This window comes from Scophthalmus maximus, chromosome 8 (genome assembly GCF_022379125.1).
Source record: "Scophthalmus maximus strain ysfricsl-2021 chromosome 8, ASM2237912v1, whole genome shotgun sequence".
NCBI lineage: Eukaryota > Metazoa > Chordata > Actinopteri > Pleuronectiformes > Scophthalmidae > Scophthalmus > Scophthalmus maximus.
Genome location: NC_061522.1, coordinates 4,230,533 through 4,253,622, shown reverse-complemented (window position 1 = coordinate 4,253,622; position 23,090 = coordinate 4,230,533). Strand labels below are relative to the sequence as shown.

At 44.2% G+C, this 23,090-nt stretch overlaps 1 protein-coding gene across 2 annotated transcripts in view; it reads right to left on the bottom strand.

Annotated features, from left to right (window-relative positions):
• LOC118312688 (protein sidekick-1-like) overlaps window positions 1-22,318 on the bottom strand; it is a 224,814-nt gene extending 202,496 nt beyond the window's left edge. Inside the window, exon 1 of one of the 2 annotated variants that reach the window (XM_035637508.2) lies at window positions 20,695-22,318. In XM_035637508.2, the coding sequence (XP_035493401.2) occupies window positions 20,695-20,863 (169 nt within the window). In that variant the 5' untranslated portion in view covers window positions 20,864-22,318. The remainder of the gene's footprint in view (window positions 1-20,694) is intronic. The other variant, XM_035637509.2, reaches the window with a different exon arrangement.
• Between the last annotated feature and the right edge of the window lie 772 nt (window positions 22,319-23,090).

Sequence of the window (23,090 nt, the reverse complement as noted above, 5' to 3'; positions counted from 1 at the left end):
ATTCACTCTCTCTCTCTCACACACACAAGAATGAAATCTGTCACCCTGAGCCACGCAAGACTACACATAGTAGACATACATCGGGCCTCAGAGACACAGCTGGTGCCAAAGGGTGCAGTTAGTGGATATGGCCCCTGGGTCCGAGTTACACCCCCCCCCGTATGGTGCCAGAGGGAAGCAGGGGCAACACGAAGTGAGATTAAAGGGAAGTAAATTGGGACTGAAGATGAGAAGGGGGGGGGGGGGGGGGGGGGTGGAAAGTGACAGACAGTGTGAGGGAGGGGTGGGAGACCAGGAGAAATGAAAGTTTCTGCAGACTGAATGTTATGTGACACCAGGAAAAGGGGGGTGAGGAGGAGGGGGTGACAGAATGGAAAGACACCGTCAGACCAAGAGTGGAGAAGCGAAACACGAGAAAGAACGAGAGGAACACGGAGAAAAAGAACTGCTCGAAATTTGAAAAAATTACTGGAAGTGTAAACCACAAACCACATCTATATACATATAGATATAGAGATATATACATATATCTATACACACACATGCACTGAGCCTCTCTCTCTTTTAATGCACGCCACCACAAACCCCACCACATAAATTTTAGATGCTGTGCATGTGCGTGTGTGAATGTGCGTGTGCATATTTTTCTGTTAACTTGAGTGTGTACTGTGTATGTTGGTGTGTGCTGTGTGCGTGCGTGTGCGTGCACGCCCTCATAAGCACGTGTTTATCGTTATTGCAGTTCACTGTTACAGTAGATTTGTGCAGCGGAAAATGAAAAAACTTAAGAATAGGCCTGTTTTTCTATCCAATAGGATCCATATAGAGAGAGTCATCTTACACCCATACGTGCGTAGGCGTGTGTGCGTGTGTGTCTGTTGCCATCTGTATAACTTTGATTGCTGCGATTCTCTGTTTTCGCTCGCAGTTTCTCCATAAATTAGCTTAATTTTTATTACCTCAATATGTTTCTCACTGTGTTGGGGAGTTATATTGCTGCAGGGAAATATGAGGATACGAACAATCAAATTGACCTTGTATTATAGAAAGTATTGTTCCTTCAGCAGCAGCAGCAGCAGCAGCAGCAACACACACACACACACACACACACACACACACACACACACACACACACACACACACACACACACACACACACACACACACACACACACACACACACACACACACACACACACACACACACACACACACACACACACACACACACACACACACACACACACACACAAAGCGCACCTCTCCCTCCCCTCCGTCTCCCTCGGCCTATTCATTTATGACAATATAGGTTTGTGTCTAATGTCTGCTGTGAGCCGAGTGTGAATGTGTGTCTGTGTGAAAGGAGACGGAGGCCCAGCTGTGTCATTATTCAAGCCCGATACATCCGTGATACAAGCTAATTAGAATGAGACTAGCTATGGACAGGAAGACCACGAGGTGAGAAGAGCGAGGGGAAAGGACCAAGCGGCAGCGGGGGAAAAGGAAAGACGGAGTGGGGAGAGAGAGAGAGGCGATTGGGGTTGGGGAAGGTGCCCGGAATTCTTTCCTGCGGTGATTGTGTTGAGCATGTTGAAAGCAGGTGATTTAAAAGCCCGTTCACATACGCAAACACAGACACGCTGCAATTATCCACACCCCCCTCCTGCTGCTCGTGCACAGAAACACTCATATACACAAGGTTTACACCAGGAGGCAGGCACGCAGCCCACACGCGCTCACTCTGATGAGCGACCGACGTGCTAATAAGCCACTGTGTCGGACAAAGTGACAGAGTGAAAGCGCATGATCAAGTTGATTTTGCCAAGAACGATAGTGAACAGTCAATTCTAGGCCTGAACACGCACGCACACACGCTGACACACAAAGGCCATTCAAGGTGTGTTCGCCGGGCACGGGGAGCTGTTTATAAATGATGGTCGCCGTAATCAGCATAATGTTTGCCTAGAGCCGTGGACTGACATTTAGAACAGAGGATTATTGGCGCAAAACCCGCGGAGCGCTTCTGTCAGAGAACACGATCACATTATTACGGCAGAACTATTACAGATTACTGTAACAATGCCAGCGCTACCCCTGGCCGCGCGAGAGGACTTTTTTTTGCGGTCTCAGTGTCAGCACTGGTTTTATCCGCGTGTGACATATTCACCGTGGATTGGTACAAATTGGCTCTCGGAAAAAAAAAAAAAATCCTGAGCAGGTGGGCGGGCGTCCATGAATGCAGGACAAAGGGCGGCGCGCGGCCCTGAGCCGTAGGGGCAGTGAGCGGTCCTTATGGCTACATGTCAGGGATGTTGAGTACTCCCGTTTCTATGCATCTACCATTACCAGAAATAGAAGGGGGGTTGTGACGATTTTCCAAATCCAGGGTTCAGTTCGGACCTTGATTTTTTTTCTGCAGCCACAGTTTTGTTCATAACTCACTTGTTTTGTGGGTTTTTTTGCTCACCGCGGAACTGATGGTCCCCGGTGGGGGTTTGTCTGCAATCTCAGGGTTATTATTCATCTTGAGCTAATTAAACTAGCCTATCTTTTACCCTGATCATGATCTAATCGTGATCAGACCAAAATAGACACGCGCAGTTGGACGGCAATGAAATGGTAATAAAAATCACTCCTACTGAACATAATTAAAGCGTAACGTTCATTCTTTAGATTCTTTCTACTTAATAGCCAGAATCAATTTTCCATCACCGCAACTGTGACACTATCAAACACCAAAGGGTTAATTGACTTACATTCAATGACATTTTCAATGGTAAAATAACTTGCGTCTGTGAGGGAATCCTGTTAGAGCTGCAACAGTTAATCGATAAGCAATCGACCACTAAATTAATCTCAAACTATTTTTGATAATGGATTAATCGGTTCAAGAAGTTTTATGGTAGAAAAAAGTGAAAAGCTTCTTAAATGTGAATATTTACTGGTTTCTTTGTCCCTCTAGGACAGTTAACTGAATGTAATGGACCAAACAGCTGATCAATTAACCGAGAAAATAATTGACAGATTAATCGATAGCTGATATCCCAATAACGTGCATCCCTGAGAGGAAATTTGTTGTCCCTGAGACAGAGAGCTGTGGCCCTCGTGAATACCAAGTGCTCACCTTCAAGAAGAATAAAAAAAAAAACAGTAGATGCGGCGAACACACTATCTTTGAATCGAGAAAAGATCTTCCAAATGTTGTTGATTTCAGAGACATTTTCTTGCGATGCTCGTGTGGAGTTGCAGGACTGTTTTCCCTCCAGCCGCTTGCTGTTATAATGGTTGTACCGTTATAATCGGGCAAATGCCAACTATCTTGTTTACATTCTTTACTCACAGGTGAGTGAACTGACCCGAACGCGAAGCGATGACACGTTACTTTCTAAAGAGATAAGACGGGGCCCTCTCCTCCGGCTGTTAGCCACTGATGTATGCATACGGGGGGAATCACTGGTACGCTGGTGGAGAAGGACAGGTTGCAGGTTTGTGTCCTTGCCACGGCAGATTTAAATTGACTCATCTTGTAGCCTGGCAGTGAATGTATCCATCATGGGCTTCTCCCGAGGACAATATCAATAACTGTAGCCAATAATGTGTTTTGTGTCTCTTCTTGAGCAGCAATGAATGCTTTACAATGCAACTGATTAAAGGCGCAATATTTTACACTCCGCTGGTATTTCCTATAAAGTTTTATATTCCATAAGAAAGATATATTTGTGGTTTAACTATTAAAACTCTGGCAACAACAGGGCATTTTGTGTCAGCCTTTGAGCTTATCTCCTGATTGGCTGACTGTTTTATGATTGACACGCAGCCCAGGCCAACAACAGTAAAAGCAGAGATAAACCACTTAAAGAATCCCGAGTATAAAGGTTGGAATGACAACGGTGGCCCTTGTATGACACATACTCCCCCCAAATGAGCCGATCACTTGCTTCTTACCAACCGAACAAGACACATTTCAAGCCCATAGTGTGGAGAAAAAGCATTTTGATTTTCTACATGTTGCCCCAATTAGGTCTGTCACGATAATTACGTTATCGACTCATCGTACGACACATGACTATAAACTCAATGGTTTTTTTTATTGACCTCAATAACAGCCATTGTGTCTACGTGCACGTTTGTTGACATAAGAATGAATGTCAACAACAGTCCAGCAAAGTCTCAGTGCTTATGTCCTCTCATCTGTTCTGGTCGTATGATTAATAAATCACACAGCAATAGGCCTTTACTGCAGTGTCACGAGTCCTCAAAAAATGGTCTTAAAATGACGATAATATTGTTTTTTACAAGATTTGACGATTAAATAAGAGCAGTTTTGATTTATTTTACCGCTGAACTGGCAGTTGTGGCCTTCGTCCCACTGGCGTGGGCAGGAGCCTGGTCTGTCTGTACTCTCTTAATGAACAGCATTCAAGAGGAGCAGAATTCAATCATATCTCAGTACGAAGAACTTCAATACTGTTAAAACCAGACTAATTGTGCCCCCTCTAATGTAGACCTTAAGGGAAGGTGAACGATCTGCTTAACACAGTTCGTCAGCTCCCGTATCAAAAAACAACTCTCGTCGAATCAATTCGACCATACGGTGAAATTCCCAACAGTGACGACAGGCTGGTCTCTAATTTCCTGAAATGTGGAATGGGTGCAAAACGTGTAGAATCCACGAGTTATTTTTACCCCTGTGATGACCAGAGTGCACGAACAGCCTTGTTTAACCAGCGTCAATATATTATCAGTGGGAGAAGTGCAGTATCAGCCGGTGTGGACATTGAGGGCCAATCACATCAGCTCCCATCATCCGCCTTTATTAGCATCAGACAGTTTAATGGGTCAAGAAAAGAGCCGAGGCCAGAATCTGTGACTCATAAAGCAGACAAACCCCAAAAATTACTGTACAGAAGCCAAAATATGAACTAACAGCTAAGTCAGGGAAGACAACGTCCACTTAGAGTGGAATTTACGTTTCAAGAGACGACAAAATCTCAGTTCATATAAAGTAATATTAGAGGAAATTGGTGAAAACATAAAACAGTAACTTGATGTTTATTTAAACATGTCTGTCTGGCTACATTTACACTAGAGTTGCAACAGTTAATTGAGTAATCGATTAGTAATGGACGTTTAAATCAATCGGCAACTATTTTAGTAATAGTTTGATCGGTTCAAGTAGTTTTTATGAGAAAAAAAGTCAAAATTCTCTGATTTCAGCTTCTTCAATGTGAATATTTTCTGGTTTATTTGCCCCTCTATGACAGTGAACTAAATATATTTGGTGTTTGGATAAAGAACAAAACATCGTCTTGGGGTTTGGGGAAACACAATCAACATTTTTCACAATTTTATGACATTTTATGGACCAAACTAATCGGTTAATTGGGAAAATAATCGATCAACAAAATAGTGAAAACAAAAAAAAGTCATGTTTTGCATTGTGTTAATTATATTTTCAGTGGATTGTTTAATTCAGTACTCAACGAAATGTCAAAATCCCCATAACAACTACAGTAGCTGATACCACAAAGTAATAATGAGCTGACAAAGTTTCCCTAACAACTAAAAACTCTCAAGTATTCTACAACAGATATTTTAAAAAGGGAGAACAGCAAGTAAAGTCCATTGTTTCTGAGGCTGTACACTTATACAGCACAGCTAAATGAGCCTAGTAACTTTATTTACAATGAAATTGATTGCGCTGTAAACTTTTGAGAGTCTTGAATCCCAACTGAAGATGTGGGATTTAGCAGCATCCATCCAGATCAAACTCCATTAACCTGGCTCCATGCATACCACAGCCACCACGGAGCAAAATGTATCTCGGGGGAAACTCTGGGTATCATCTATTCAACAAAATTATCCTGTCGTGTCATTTGGCTCATTTACACTCTTTTGTTTCTGAAGTGAGGCATTTGATGAATTCCATGTCCGTTTTCATAAGAGGATAATTAAATGTAAAAATTCATTTAGAGATTATTATTTTGCTGTCATGTCAGAGCAGCATAAGATGCATGATGTAATCTAGAGAGAGCCAGCGAGAAAAATGTAATTTAACCTACCATTAGTACACTGGCAATGAGCCTACTCATAAACTGTCAAACTACAGTAGCAAAGTACAGATTTCATTTTTCAAGAAACTAAATATTAGGTCTGCAACTAGTTATCATTGATAGTATGGATGAATCTATTTTTTTTATTTCTATGTTATTTTGTTCATGAAATGTCAGTGAATTGTGAAAAATGCCCTTTTTCCTTTTGTATCACATCTGGTTAAAACAGGAAATATTTTTGCATCAATAACTAATATAAATATGGGATTATCAAAATCAATAATCAACTAATTCACCATCCAGCTCTACAAATGATAAAGTCCAGACCATGAGTAATTGGACAGTTACACATTTTTAGTTCTTCAGGCTCTGTGCTGCAGCACATTCAATTTGAAATAAAAAAAAAATGGATACTTTTCTAGACTTTACAAAATGTTATTGGGCCAAATGAATCACAATCTGATAATGAAAAGAGTCATTTCAGGGGGCGACACTCTATTAAGAACACTATCCATTTAAAATTGTTTAACAGTCGCTTTCCGTTTCCAATGACTGCGTATGGGGGGAAATACTTTTTTGGGCCAAGTGTGGAAGGTGCAGTAACACAGTTTGCCACCTACATCCTGCAGAGCATTGTTGACTTCCTGTGGTGTCATAGAGATTTTTCTTCACCAAGCATTAGATTTTTTCCTCAATTGTGAGACTTTTTAGATGACGTTTGCCAATTTCTAATTTCTTTGAGCACCAGATATTTTTCGGCCTAAGAAAATTTTTTGTATCATAGAGGTACACTTTTTATCTCGCTCCAACATTGATATAAACGTCCTTGAATTAAACTTGAGTTTTCTTACTTTAGTGTAATATCCCTTATTTTACTTTAAATTGAAAGTACACATAGCCTCTGAGGTACAAAGAAATGTGTAACTGCCCAGATATTTTAATTCTGGACGGTATATACCTGATTAAGTTCATGTATAATCTATTATTGTATATTTTCTATCAATTCATTTCAAATTGGCGTTTCAAATATTAAACATTTTTCATTTATTGCAACCACATACACAAACATTTGGAGCTAAATGTCACATGATCCAGTTTGAAAACTCACACGAGTGGCACAATTGACTGTCATGGACATTGTGCTGAGTCAAACGCAACCACCACACCAAACACCGCTGAGCCACCGGGCTCAAGATAAATGAGGGTGTGAGAGTGTATCTTTGTGTGTGTGTGTCCGGAAACGGTCACTTTTGTGTGTGCAAACTCTATAGCAGCTCGGCACTGGGTTCCATTGAAGGGTGTGTATCAAGGAGCAAACAGGATAATTAATTTCTCTCTTTCGCTTGAATGACTCCATTTTAGTTTCATTTGTTTGTCTTTTTTCTCTCCCTGCTCCCACTTTCACAAGATAAAGTGAATCCTGTGAGAGGTGCCTTGTGATTCAATTCACACACACACACACAAGACACACACACACACACACACACACACACACACACACACACACACACACACACACACACACACACACACACACACACACACACACACACACACACACACACACACACACACACACACACACACACACACACACACACACACACACACACTACAAGAGAGCTAAATTGTGTGTGTGTACTTAATAAGATGAATGCGTGTGCACCTCCCCTTCCCAATTACAGAGAGTGGAGGAGAGAAATAAGTGGTAGAAAGGAGAGAAAGATGCAACACAGGCAGGGATGGAGGGGAGATGACGTAGGAGAGAGGATTCTTCCGGTTTCTCTTTGAGGAACTCACTTCATCTGTCTTGGCAAAGTATCTTAAGACATTGGTTTGATTACGTCTTCTCTCATCCATCCATCTTCTCTGCTGACTACACATCTGACAACCTCTTCCCCTCTCTGTTTCCTCCTACTTCCATTTTGAATTACTCATTTTCCCTCTTTCATCATTTCTCATCATGAAACATTGCGGGTATTAAAATTGGTGGCTCATGTAAACACGATCACAATTCGCTCCCCTCTTTTCTCTAATCAGCTAGATGTGGGCGTTGTCTGAAATGCAATCATGTTCAGCCGTGATCTCAATCGGCCAATCATTTCATCACGGTCAAACCTTGAACCTGTTCCCCTCTCTCATTCGCTGTCGGCTGACATTTCAGTGATTCGCTGCGACCCTCCTCCTCCGCCCATCACCCAATTCAGACCTTCGGCATTCTCTCCATCCCATCGCAACCACCACCAGTGTGTAGACCCTGGGGAGCGGTCTCTGTTCTCCTACACTACGCACAACCCCATCACTTTCTCCTCGTTGTGCATGTTGATAAAGTTTTGTTCAATTGTCAATTGGAATATCTCCTGATTGAACTTTTCACAAATGAACACTGGCTCCAGATTAGCAGAGAAGCGAGACCAATGATAGTTACAGCTTTCTCTTGAGGACATTTCCCTGAGTAGAGAATGGCCTTTTATGTAAAATTACCGTGAATGAACATTCAATTTACAGCAACAGGAAACAAACCATCTGATGTGCAAAACTGAAATCAACCGTGATCCTGATCCATTTTCTATACCTTGTTCATTGAAACCCTTTACACTCCGTATGTCAGCAGTCAGAAATGTATGTGTGATATCAAAACCGATGTTCACAAATAGAAGCAGCAGCAACACTGTGATATCTGTGTTACAAGGACAGTAAGCTGCAAGCGCTGGGGTTGTGAAGTCGGAATCTTCATTGTGTTGACAGAAGGTGATTTGTAGTTTATTAGAAGAGGAGATGTTAATAATGTATGTAAAACCTAAATCAATGCACCCATGGGGGAAACATTCCGTTTTTTGATAACATGCTTTATGGTGCGTTACCTTGGAAATGAGCTGCCACTTCTTTACAGGATGTCAATCTGAGCGTTCCAATCCCAGCGCCGAGGCAGACGGTCAGGAAGACATAATCACATCAGTGTATTTACAGGAACTGGAAAGAAAATTGATTTGGTGCTCTTTAAATGTCTTCAATGGGGACATTATTTTGCGATCTACCCTCCTTTAAATGTACTGTAAGCGTTTCAAAAAGGTCATTGTGTTCCCCGAGCCATTTAAGATAAGAGAGCCGAAAGCTAGACTCACAGGACATGGTCCATCAGACGGGAAACTGAGCAGAATTTAGACATATTATTGATGAGACCGACTCCCCACGCACAAAGTATCAGTATTTTGGCTGCGTGCTTCTCATGCACACTCGTATACACGCAGTACAAACTCAAACACCACTTTTGGATTCTGGCCACACACTCACACAGACTCACACTCACACTTCTGGAGTGCAAGCCAAATCTCCATACTGTTGGCTCACTTCCCACAGAGGTATGCATACCTCTAGCTTGGATCAAAGCTAAAAACCACACACACACACACACACACACATATGTACAGGACTTCTGTTTCCAGATGAGATCAAAAAGTGTCTTTTTTGCTCTGAGTGAATAGCATAAATCCTCATACATAGACAAGTGTGTACGCACAAACACACACCCAGACACTTCTGTACTTCTATCATAGTGAGGACCACTCATTGGTTTTAATCCATTCCCTAGCCCTAGCCCCTTGCCCTAACCTTCACAACTAAATGACTAGCCCCAAACTAAATCCAATTCTAACCCCAACACCAAGTCTTTGAAGGTGTGTCAGAAAGTAAGAACAGGCCAAAATGTCCTCACTTTCCCAAAATGTCTTCACTCCATTAGATCAGGACTCAGAATGGTTCTCACAAAGATATCTGTACAAGTTCACACACACACGCCCTCTCAAAACACCTGTGGCAGATCAGACGCGCCGAGCTGAGAACACACACCAGCAGCGGCGTAAAGCCTTTTGCACTGAACAAGTAAATCATGCTGCGCTAATACTCACACAATGATGTACACTCCCCCGCCCCACACACACACACTTCTACTCAACCCCGACTGACCTCAGTAATATCCCGTGACTGGAGATTCACTATGCAAAGATCCCATTCAAATAGCCCGATGGCCCCGCCACAAGGAAAACACACACACACACACACACACACACACACACAGAGGGCCCCGGCCAGGTGCGTTAGGCAAGGTGGAGGGAGGAGCACAGGGGGCCACATTTGATGTTCTCCCGCTGAAAAACGTACACTCTGCATCACTCCACGACCTGTGAATGCCTCTGTGGAAACATGGCACCCGTGAAAGGAGGGAAGAAAAAAGTGAGACGGAGGGGAAGGAGAGAGGCTAAGAGAGAGATAGACAAGGAGAACGTGCAGAGATGAGGGGAGAGAGAGAGAGAGAGAGCCTGGGGCATGGTGCGCTGGAAGGTTGCCAGTTTGAATCCCAATACTGACTGAAGGAAGCGGGATGAAGAGAGAGAGAGTCACTTTCTTCCTCTCACTATAAGCCTGCTCTTGAGCCTTTCGCTAATCTAGTGCTGCCACTAGATAACTGGCAGGACAGGACAGGGGTTTTAAAAGCCTTGCGTGTGTGTCTGATGTATCGCCAGCCACCTGCTGTTTTATTTACACCAGTTGTTCCTGTAAATATGGATCTGTTCCCACCTTACGTTGTGTACGTTACAGGAACCCAAACCCCGGGGGGGGGGGGGGGGGGGGTTAGGCATCAAAAATGTTATTGCCTTCCATAAATCCAGATCTGAAAACATTTGCTCCAATACTCAGGATTCCCCTCAAACGGTAACGTGCGGGGGAAAATATTAACAAACAGATGTTGCACGTTACAGCAAGTGCGCTAATCTTCTTGCCGATCCAATGACACAACTTTAAGGTAAATTAGCTTCGCCCACATAAAACTGCAGTTTTCCATCCTGAGGAATCTCTTCTTCTCCGTCGCGCCACCGCAGCAGTTGCACTGTGCTGCCACTGGAAACTACTGGTTTTAGAGCGGTGAAGAAGAAGAGGAACTCCAGTCGTATAGCGTTAGCCGGACCTATTGAAAATGTAATTTTGCGATATTTCACACGGGACAGTCCCACAAGTAGAACAGTGACATGTACTGTACTGTTGTTTTATACAGTTAGAATGAAAGATACACACTTAAGGTATTTTAATTTTCTAAACTGTGGCTGCACTTTAACAGTTTTTAAAGAAATTGTTATTTATTCTGCAATTTATAATAATATTATAATTTATCATTTTTGCAGTTGCTGATGCACCGTTCTATACTGTTACTGTGCTGTTGAAAATTTTAAAGGTCTTTTATTTTCATACGCTGTGGCTGCACTTTGACAGCTATTTAAAGGAAGTAGGAAGTAATTGTTGTTTATTCTTAGATTTATATATTTGTTTGTATTTCTTTTTCATTTATGAAAACTAGATAATAATGGCATTCATTCATTCTGTACACACTGTATGTATCTGTTTTTCAAACAATGATAGCAATCATCACTTCCACACAGGTTTAGTAGCATCCCTGGCTACATGCACGCAGATATATTGAATGATCAAGATCCTAGACGTAGAGCATGTCATTTTAAATGAAGCTATGAAAAGCAGAGAAACCCAAAAGCAAAGAACAAAACCTTGTGAAATGTTAAAGGGGATATAGAAAAAAAAACCCTCTTTTACATGGATTCTTGTTTTTGATAATTAAAAACCAAAAATCTCACATCACTGATTTTTTTTCCGGGATAACCCAAATGTGATGAATGGTTCCATCCTTTTTTTTCTGAGTAGTTTCACTCTTTTAAGATGCAGCCAGAGGAAGATGAAACAAGAACTAATAAATGAAACCGAGCGCCGCTGTGACAGTTTCATCATGTGCAGTACGTTTTATGGGGCTTAATGTTATTAAGAACTTTGAACCCAGTGGACGCAATAAACAGAGCGAAAGTTGTGTACAGCCAAACAACTCCAACAAGGACCACACACATTAATTCCCGGCCCGTGGGGATTAATCTCCAATCCTGGCGATAATTACATGCGTTCCATATGTGGAAAGAGGAAAAAAAAAAAAAGGTTGGGAAGCTCACTTTTATAAACTGCAGGTTGTGCGCTGCTGTATCGTCCACACTTACCATATTTCTTAAGAAAAGCACTCCCATGTCAGCAGTTTGCTTCCCTTTTCTTCCACACCATTATTTTCTACCTTCTCAAGGCCTTGCTTAGTGCCCACTTAGTGAGATAGATGTTAGGAGATCTATAGGAATATTTGTATGGCGGTTTCAGATAATTACTCTTAATATTTGTGTTTCAGCCACCGTTTTTTTCATGATTGCAATGTTTTAAAAGAAGAGCGACAGAGTGCAATGAATGTGCGCTGAAAGCAGTGCCGGCTTCTTTACGGAAACAAAACTAAGCTTTCATCGGTGTTATTTTATTTGACAGTTCTTGTGCGAGAGCATCTTTGTTAGTGTGCTGCTTGTGGACAAAAACAATTTCCTTTGGGTCCTTTCAGATCTTTTATTAAAATAATTAACGGTGATATGAGCTTTCCTCTATTTGAAAAAGGAAGATCGGGTTTAAGATCTGGCACCATAATTACACCAAACCATCATGATCATGGAGTGGGTTTTTACCACCATATCAGTGGTGGCGCTGATATTCGGAGCAATAAATGTCTCACCATTTCAAGAAATATCTGCTCATTAATGGGCCTTGACCTGGTCAAAACTGGTCGCCAAACTCTAACATGAACCTGAAATAGATGCACCTCCTAACAGCAAATGTTGTAAATGTTAAAGCAGTTATTGTAAAGTAGACTTCACATTCTAGAGTTTAAACAAGGGGGGAAATTAATTTTGTTTTATATTTAGTCCGCCTGCAGTCATGACAACCTGTGATACTGTAGATATATTTAAATTGGTAAATGCAGTGCCTGGTTCCTAAGACACATCTATATTTTTATAATATAAACAATGTATAAAATGTGTATAAGCTGTCTTATACATACTATATAAATAGAATGTAGAAATAATAATCATTCCTAGACCTAGAGCATGTCAACATCCAAATGCTCTCAAGCATGAAAAGTCAGCATATATCACAGATAAGTACAACCAATTCAGAGGGTGAATGAATTGTATTGCTAGTCAAGGTTTTTCTGGTGCCCCTCTTTTCATGACTTTGTCCACATCGGATTACCTTTCAGGGGATAATACTTCTAATAAAATATATACACATTTCTGTATGCAGAGGGCAGTCAATGAAAGGCTCTAATGCATCATTTGTTTCCTTAATACAAAGCCATTAGGCTTTAAATCACATCTTTTAAATGAAGTTTTAATGAAGTAACCTAACGGTGTATAGTGCAGTTTTATTGTGTAGGATTTTTTTTTTTTTTTAAACTGATATCAGAAGTGTCAAGGGGTGCAAAGGCGATGATCTATGACAAGGAAAATAATCTAGCAAAAGAGGGATTCGCACATGCCATGAACATACTTGTCCTTTAGACCATGCACTTACTGTGGATCATTAAAAAAAACAAAAAAAGAGTTTCTTTCAAATTCCACCTCACGGTCTAATCAGGCAGAGTAATTAAAAACACAGGTGTGGGTGTGCAGAGGCTTGACGTATTCCTACTGTTACCAATTTACAAGCAATTAAATAAAAATAAAGCACCTTTCATTAATTTACATCAGTGTGTGAAGTTATAAAACTTGTGATTGTGTTCTATTTTCATGAATGTATGGGCACAGCGGATCATTTTTACGTTTAATTAGTAACTCAGGTCTATGGTATTTACACAAGCTCCTAAACAAGCACACTGTCACTACACAACAATAAAAATACTTTTTTTCTTTCTTTATTTCCCCAAAGCCATTGTGCTTTCACAACAGCCAGAGGATCTTGGTAAATTGGTTTGTAACTGACATTAATTTGTACCGCACCGGTAGGGAAAGTCTTGTTTTGACTCTTTGTGACTTCAGAGTCTATTTTAACACATTTAACCAATAAATGATTACTTGTGGGTGCGACTGTGACCCGAAGGCATGTTCCACATTAACAAAATGAAACAATTTTCCCAGGTTCAGATCCGGAGAAGGATGTTCCTTCTCTCTTACAATGAGTGCATTGATTTGGTTCCTCTTTTTGCGCCGCGCCGGAGCTGTTCCGTCAGAGCTGCCTGTCCCTCAGTCTGCAGGCTGTGTTTGGTCACGTCGGTGGATGATGCACATTAAAGGTTGTGACTGCTGAGGCATAATTTGAGGGCTTAATGTTCTTCTACAGAACTTCCACATCCACTACACAGCTCATGAGCTTGTGGGTGTTTGGATTTTCAGGATAATTCATGTAACTAATGCATTAAAAGTGACATATTATGCTCATATTCAGGTTCATAATTTTAATTTTGATGACCACTTGAAAAGTTTTATATGGTCTAATGTTCAGAAAAGGCATCAGTGTTCTCATACTGCCCATTACTGCAGCTCCTCTTTTCACCCTCTGTCTAAAACACCTGGATTTCTTTTAGCCCCGCCTCCAAATAAACCCCAGCCTGCTCTGATTGGCCAGCTGGCCCAGTCTGTTATGATTGGTCAACCGAATTGAAAATGTGTGTGAAATGTCACGCCCCTTCACCAGAAAAGTGGAGATTCCCAGATTGCAGGCGGGGTTACCCCCGAAAGAGTCTAATTGTGACATCACAGTGGGAGAGAAATCTGAACCAGTTGTTCAGAACCAGGCTGTAGGGTTTAGCCAGCCCACGAACAAACAATAGGGCGGTCTTTTTTCACATTTTGCAGGCCGGCAGGCTCCACAGATACACACATTTATGTGCACAAACAAATGAAAAAGTGATTTTTGCATAATATGTCACCTGGATTATGTTATCAAAGCAATAGATAAGAACAGCTGTACGGAGTTACCTGCAAAAAGCTAATTTAAACTATTTACTATATTGTGTTCATTCATTCATTCAGTTAGGTGATGGCTTTAAATGGCTTTTTTGTCCAAAACACAAAGTTAAGTTAAGTTGATCAGGAAAAAGTACATAGCAAATCTTCAACCACTATAAACCGACATCATGGATTTAAACTTTACCTGCACTTTAGTTGACAAAAAAAGTTGCAGGCATGCACCTGTTTTACACTTCGTCTAACAATCTTGATATGTGTCTATCAGTTTTTTTGCGTGGCGATATCTTGCAAACGTTTTGCTTTATTTGGATGTATTGCTGTAGAATCATCTTGAAAAGCACACACACACACACACACACACACACACACACACACACACACACACACACACACACACACACACACACACACACACACACACACACACACACACACACACACACACACACACACACACACACACACACACACACACACACACACACACACACACTGCGGATCAATAGCAAACCTCCTCCCCCTATCTTACATAATAGACACCAAGGCCTAAACAGCCTCTCTTCCACCTGTGTGGCCTGCAGCGATGGATTGTGTAGTCCCTTCTGGGGATACACGCAGGGAAGAGAGAATCGGAAACCAAAAAAGAAGAGTAGCGATACTGAGAGAACAAACACACGCAAAAAAAAGGAGAGAAAAGCAAAGCGAGACAGAGAGGGAGGCCGAGGGAGACCAGAGTGTGTCCCACTTGGCTCATATTTCAAAGCTCTGAAGGAGGTTTTCGAGGAGAACGTCCATAAAATGCATCTTTTCACAGAGATAGGAAACTATTCTGACTGGGAGGACGCACACACACATGCGTGTAGACACTTCACACAGACTCAGCGCCACAGGCAAGTACATCCGTGAAGGGTATTTAGCGTTAGATATCTTGTGAACTTCAACTGACCACAGTCACAGCAATGCTGCCGCACGAGGAAACATGGCCCAGGTGACCTTAAAGTGGCCTGGACAACCCGACTGATCACTCACCAAAGGAGTCGTATCAGTTACTGCAGCGCATTTGTGCGTGAACAAAAGAAGATGGGGTAGATGCACCTGCTTCACTCTCCTCTGTACGCACACACACACACACACACACACACACACACACACACACACACACACACACACACACACACACACACACACACACACACACACACACACACACACACACACACACACACACACACACCCGTTAAGACTCTTTCACATACCTGATGCACACAGACAGACAGGTAGACACACACAAACACACACACACATAGCAGAAAGTGTCAGGTGGGCTGTGTAAGTACGGTGATTTGTTCCTCCTGACGGACAGGAAATAAGGGAGTCGACCAGGGACCTCACTTCCTCTTAGACCTGACTAACCTGACATCTATCACACACTCCCACACACACACGAACACACACAGACTACTCTCCTCCATCGTTTCCTCTCCTTCTCTAATACCCATGCACACGCACAATCCAGCAGAATCATAAATCTCTCCTGAAGTCTCCCGAATTTTGAGCTGCTCCAATGTAGGATTAGATTTGTGGCTGTGTGCAAAAAAAAAAGAATAAGATGTGTGTAATTGTTTTGTACCTGGCGATATATTCAGAGTTTAAAATGCATAGAAACTCCTCAGGTTGGATGCTTAAGTACTGGAGCATGCTGCAGCGAACAGTACGTCTGGAGACAAACAGCCTTTAATACAAAATGTAATATTGGTTTTCACAAGCTGCGAGCAAAGGTCGCCACATAAAGAGTGGGACCATGAGTGGAAAATAATAATAAAAATAAATAATAAAAGAGGCTAATAAAAGGGCTTTTCAAGCATCAACGAAATAAAAGCGTAACGTATCTTAAAATTGTGTTTTTAAATATTGCCTGTCAATTGTTTTTACAGAGGACACCCACTCAAGTGTCATTCAGAGTAACAACAACAATAATTAGATGACACGTTTAATATTCAAGGATCACGTTGATTCAGATTCAAATTAATTGTATTTGTCTGAGGAGATTGTCATTCATCCAGGTCATAATTATCCAAAAGGGCTTGAAAGGAATCCGGAGTAATTTGATGCGGATACGAAAAACGGGCACGAGTCACTTTGACCCAAAAAACAGACATAAGATTCACAAGAGTGTCAGGGAGGTGGAAGAGTCATGGTCAGGTTGGGCAGCTCGCACAATGATCACCAGCGTGAAAGGAGACAAGGCTTCTAATGTGCCCTCGCCTCATTACAGCGTGGTTAAGCAAATTTCCTCCTCTGCTTTGACTGTTTGACAGTGATGAGAGAGCGAGGGAGAGACGGTGGGACTTGGTGTGTATGTGTGTGTGTGGGTGTGTGTGGGTGTTCCCATGTGTAAGCTGCACGCTAGTCTGTTCGATTTGAATCCTCCCATGCCGAGGCCCACCATCCCAACGTCATACCAGTGGTCCAATCAGCATGGAGCTCCGTCTTCGCTGGGCCAATGCCATGTGTCACATCAACCCTAATCACACTGTTAGACCCGCAACTTTCAGAGACTTTGAAGAGTTCACACAGAGATTACTGGTACTGATTTGGCTCCGATCAGGGGCCTTTGTCGGCGAGTTGGAAAATCGGGCTTAACGTTGTGTAGTGTGTGAACGAGTCACAATTGGGACAACGTTGGCTCCCTTGAAGCTGACGGCAAGTTCCAAAGTTGTGATGAGGAACTAAACTTTAATAGGAGCCCGAAAAGTTGTGAGTGACCTCATGAGCTCAAGAGAGGTGTAACGGTTAAACAGCTCGGATGCTAAAGCCACATTTTATGCAATTACCTTGGGCAAGGGTAGCAATAATGGAGAGCACTGGTATTTTTTCATTGCATTTTCACACTACTCATGGAACATAATATTCATTACCCACAGCAGCAAGTAAGAAAAAAATGATTCATAATTTTCTCTGAATTACAGACCCTAATTGTTTATATCGCTTTCTCTATGTGAGACCTCTCTGACTTTGGCCATTTTAATGTTTTACCATCATTTAAAGTTTAACATGGTTCCGAAAATTGATTTGAGTTTGTAAAAAAATGTCGGAAAATCTCGTTGGAATTTTCCATAAAAGTGGAAACCCTGAAGAAGTTTTCTTCCTACACCAGGGATGATAAAGATAAAGCATTTCAGACTCTGCCTTTCAGAATATGATTTATATTTTGAAACATATTAAACGTGACCACGCTCCTTGACTCCGTTCAGTATGTAAAGTGTAGAATGAGGCTCTGTATGCATCCGTGCTCGATGCGTGAATCAGTCAGACAGCTGCGGAGCAGAACCCTCTCAGTGACATGGGGGGGGGGGGGTTTGAATAAAGAAGGGAGGGCTGGCGAGGTGAACAGATCAGAAATAAGGGAAGGGGGAGAGGAAGACGAGGAGGAGAGACAGTAAAATGCTGCCGTCACTTAAACTCTAAAATGAAAGATCGATGAGCTTATTTAAATGTGCTCCCAGAGATGAGAGTTGGCATATATAAAGCCTTGCATTTATGAGGAGGGGTGTGGGCATCGATTGACTGAGAAAAAGACAGAGGGAGAGTCAAAGAGGGAGTGGGACAGAAGGGGAGGAGGGGGCGAGGAAGAGGGAGACGGGGAGAGATCAGGAGGATCAACCTTGGCTCATGAATTTCATCCTTTTCCTCCTAAAATAAAACGTTCTAATAAATGTCGGCGATAGAGGGGTCGGAACCAGGAAAATCTACAGCCTTCGATTGGCCGCCTGGCACAGCTTATCAAATCAATAACACCCCCTCCACCACAATCACCTCCGACAGTCTCCTCCCGGCTCTGTTTCACTAATTCCCAGTTTACCCCGCTACCCCCCAGCACAGACGCTCAACCCCTGCCAGCCAACCTGAGGTATAGGCATTTCACAGCAAGGAAGAAGCCCCCCCCCCCCCAGCCCACCCGCCTCCACCCCATCTGAGCCAAGGAGGTGGTGGGTTTGAGGGTCAGAGGCTGTAGTAACTTAGGGTTCTGTTGCCGAGACCCTGACATTAGGAGGAGGACGGAAGGAGCTGACTCTGCAGCTCCTTGCTCCTCTGCCTTCCACCTCCCTGAAACGCGGCGTGAGTGTGATGACTGGGAAAAGAAGGGAGAGGAGGGGGGCAACTTTTGACACACACACACACACACACACACACACACACACACACACACACACACACACACACACACACACACACACACACACAGAGGTGTTCTCATGCCGTCGCCATCGATTGAACTGCAGGCACAGCTTTCTGAGTGACAAGCACGGTGCGCCGCATTCCCTCTCTAACACCCCCACCCCACCCCACTCCATTTTTCGCTCTCACCCACATTTTCTCCTCTTTGACACACCGCCTCCCTCCCTCCCTCCCTCCCTCCATCCCTCCTCTTGACGTTCTCCCCCCCTCTTTCACACTGAAGCAGACACTGCACTGCACTTAAACAGCACACACATTCTCCATGCGTTCACAAATAGATCACCCCTACCTCTAACACAGACACACACACACACACACACACGCACGCGCACGCACATGCACAGACATTCCTGAGACTGACCCCCCCCCTCCACATCACCCTCAGCCTTACATTCTGCACACCACACCATCTGTGACCCAGAGAAAACTGTGCTGACACCAGCCTGACCTTTTCTGTGCTTTTGTTTTGCCACTCTGACATGATCCCATGTGGTGCACGCGCTCACACACACACACTGACAAGCACGCACGCACACACACACACACATACATACAAGCACACACACACACACACACACACAGTCGCTCTCCATCACTTTCTCTCCGCAGCTCCAGAAGAAAAGAGGCACGTACATTAATGTAACATGGCAACACACAATTTCCCCAAACAGCTCTGGCCCAGGGATCGATATCTCATCATTTCTGTCTTCTTTTAGTTGCTGTATTCCACAATTACTGCACACACTCTAACCCCTCTGCAGCCACAAGTCACACATACCAAATCTGGAGTACTGCAAGATTAATGCGAGTCTTTTACCCAAAGGCAACTTAAATTAACACGCTAAATGCTTGGGCTGCGTCCATGCGTCCGTGTGTTTTGTGCATTTGTGTGCTTCTGTTCTGGGCCCCACCGAGGGCTGCATGTGGTTAAGCAGGTCATTGACTAAGAGGGGGATTATCAGTGGTTGGGAGGCTGTAATACCCACCGCCGTGCACATCCTCAATACCTTAATCTTACAATCATCATCCCACAATATATATATATATATGCATTAGCATAACAATAACAATAATCTATACATGTACTGAAAAAGGCACCCCCCCCCCCTGCTCTGTCTGTCTCCCACAGAAACAATCAACAATGATCACACACACACACACACACACACACACACACACACACACACACACACACACACACACACACACACACACACACACACACACACAATTAGACATACTCATATACTGGGTTTAATAAATCACACCCTTGTTGCCAGTTGTGCACTCATCATCCCTCTGTCCACAAATGGTCCCCGTGGCAAACGAGCCAGTCAGGATGTGTCACACACACACACACACACACACACACACACACACACACACACACACACACACACACACACAGAGCATAGTTTGAACACCTGCAGTGGTGAAATGATCTTGCTGCAGAGATGAATCTAAACGTACAGTTCGAGTGCAGCATCATCATCATCATCATCATCATCATCATCATCCTCCTCTGACATGTGAACCCATGCAGGACTCCCGGGAGTTGCAGCTCTTACCTTGGCCGTGCAACATGTGGCAGCTGCTGCCGAGGAGCAGCAGCAGCAGCAGCAGCAGCGGGGGGACGGGCGGACACCGGCTCCCGCTCCGGCTCGTCCCGCTCCCCGGGCTCGCCAGCCGGCTCCCCGCTGCGGGTCCCCCCGGGGGGCAGCTAATTCCCGGTTTCATCGGTGCAGGAGAAGAAGGGGAAAAAAGGGGGGGTCGGGGGACCAACAGTGTGTCCGCCGCAACAACTCTCGAGGTCCGAGCGGTGATTCAGCACCGGCAGCGCCGCGCCACAGACCCGAGCTCTCCGGGAGTTCACCGCTGTCACCGCCCCGCTACGACTCCCCCCTGCTCCGGCGTCCACAGAGTCGGCGAGGCAGCAGGAGGAGAGGGAGGCGGAGGAGGAGGAGGAGGAGGAAGAAGATGATGATGAGGAGGAGGTGGAGGTGGTGGTTGATGGGGGGGGGCGGGGGGGTCGCTTGACTTTCCCTCACTGGGTCCGGTCTCCTCCGGGTTGCGACGCGTCCCGCCTCAGCTGCGTCCTGCGATCATCCCTCGTCCTCGTCTGGAATTAATACATCTGAGTGTGTTTCAGACTTATCGGCTTATATTCTCAAATCCACGCTTGTTGTTGTTGTTTTTGTTGTTGTTGTTGTTGTTGTTGTTGTTATCCCTTCACTGGAGGAGGAGGAGGAGGAGATGGGGAGGGAGGGAGGGGTGGGGGGATTTGTCCCCGCGGATCACTTAGCCGTTTGAGGATCATAAACGTGAATGATCCATCCAAACCAAAAAAAGAGAAATCAATTCAGTAATTGATTGTGTGAACACCCAGCTACCCCCTCTCCTCCTCCCCCTCCTCCTCCTCCTCCTCCCCCCGGGTGGATGGAGAGCAGCGGCGCGGCTGTGGCGGTGTAGGCGGTCGGGCGAGCCGGACCAACCGTCAACCCCCGTGAGAGTCGACCGCGAGACGGGGCTCGTCGCCGCGCGGACTCGGGTTACGCGGAGGTGGGGGCCCAACGGGTCAGCAACCCGGCGGAAATAACCGACGCGTCAAGTTTCCAAACTGGAGTTTTCCACCTGCGTGCGAGACCGTGACTCCGCCAATTTCAAACAAAAAGTAAGTGCCGGCTCGAGGTGAAATGAGCCGTTGCACGGCGCCGCCGACCTCAACTCTTCGCTGCGACACTGGAGCCGCTCGGCGGAGTCTTCCGTCCGCCACCGGCGGGGAAGGAGAGGGGACGGAGAGCGAGCGTGGTCGCTGCCGTGGTGCGTCCCCGTCGTAGGAGCTGTGGTTCCCCGGTTGGCGGCAGTTTGTGACCGCGCTTCGGCTCCGGCGGCCGACTGAAGACGATGCGTCTCCCTCCGCCGAACACCTGCCACCCTCCGCTGCTGCGACTCACGCTTCGGGGGGAGAGAGAGAGAGAGGGAGGAGGGGGGGGGGGGCTCCCGCTCAGCTTTGTTTAAGAGACTTTAGTGAAAGAAAAGTCAAGATTGACTTTCTTTTCCCGACACACATCCGCTCGGCTCGCTCCGGCTCCCGGTCGATCTCTCTCCTCCTCGCGATCTGTTCCCGAACTCCAGAAACTAAAACTTCTATTCACTAGCATCCCTCGCCGCTGATTGGTTGAGACGGGCGCTTCTGCTGTTCCCATTGGTCAGTCCGAATAAGGGGGGCGGGAATCTACATAGAGAATTGAAAGCGCAGCGTACGGCGCCCCCCCCCCCTTTTTACACACACACACACACACACACATACACACGCACACGTTTGTCTCTCTAAGGTTGTGAGGACCCCCATTGACATAATGCATTCCCTAGCCCCTTACCCTGACCTTAACCATCACAACTAAATGACTAACCCTAACCCTATGGAAAGACACGCGCACGCGCACACGCACACACACAAAGAATAAGTGAACACAATACGTTTTTCTGCCCCAATAGAGACCAGAAAAGCATATCTATAGCATTTAGGAAACATCATGTCATATGATCATGACACAGTAAAACTGTATGTGTAATTGAATCTTCAATCTTCAAAAAGGTCAACGTCTTTTCATTTCTTTTGGGGGGCTGCAAGAAATGATCATGAACCTGAAATAGCCTGAATTAATCAGCCCACCCGTCTCTTCTTTCTCTTTTCTTTTTCTTTTTCTACATGAAACTGAAAATGTAAACCTGAAAAAATGTTGGTGACCTTTTGTCTGTTCAGGTATTTTATTCTAAATAATCGTTCTTGCAGTTCGTCTGCTAAAACAATAAACATAAGAGTTTAACAACAGATATCTTCTCTGTCTGTGTGGTAGGTGAGGCAATAAGCAGAGGCACAGAGAGAAGAGTGAAGTCTGAGGATTTGTTTTTTCCACCTCGCTTACGTCAAACAAATTTGACTGTGTGTATCATTTGATTA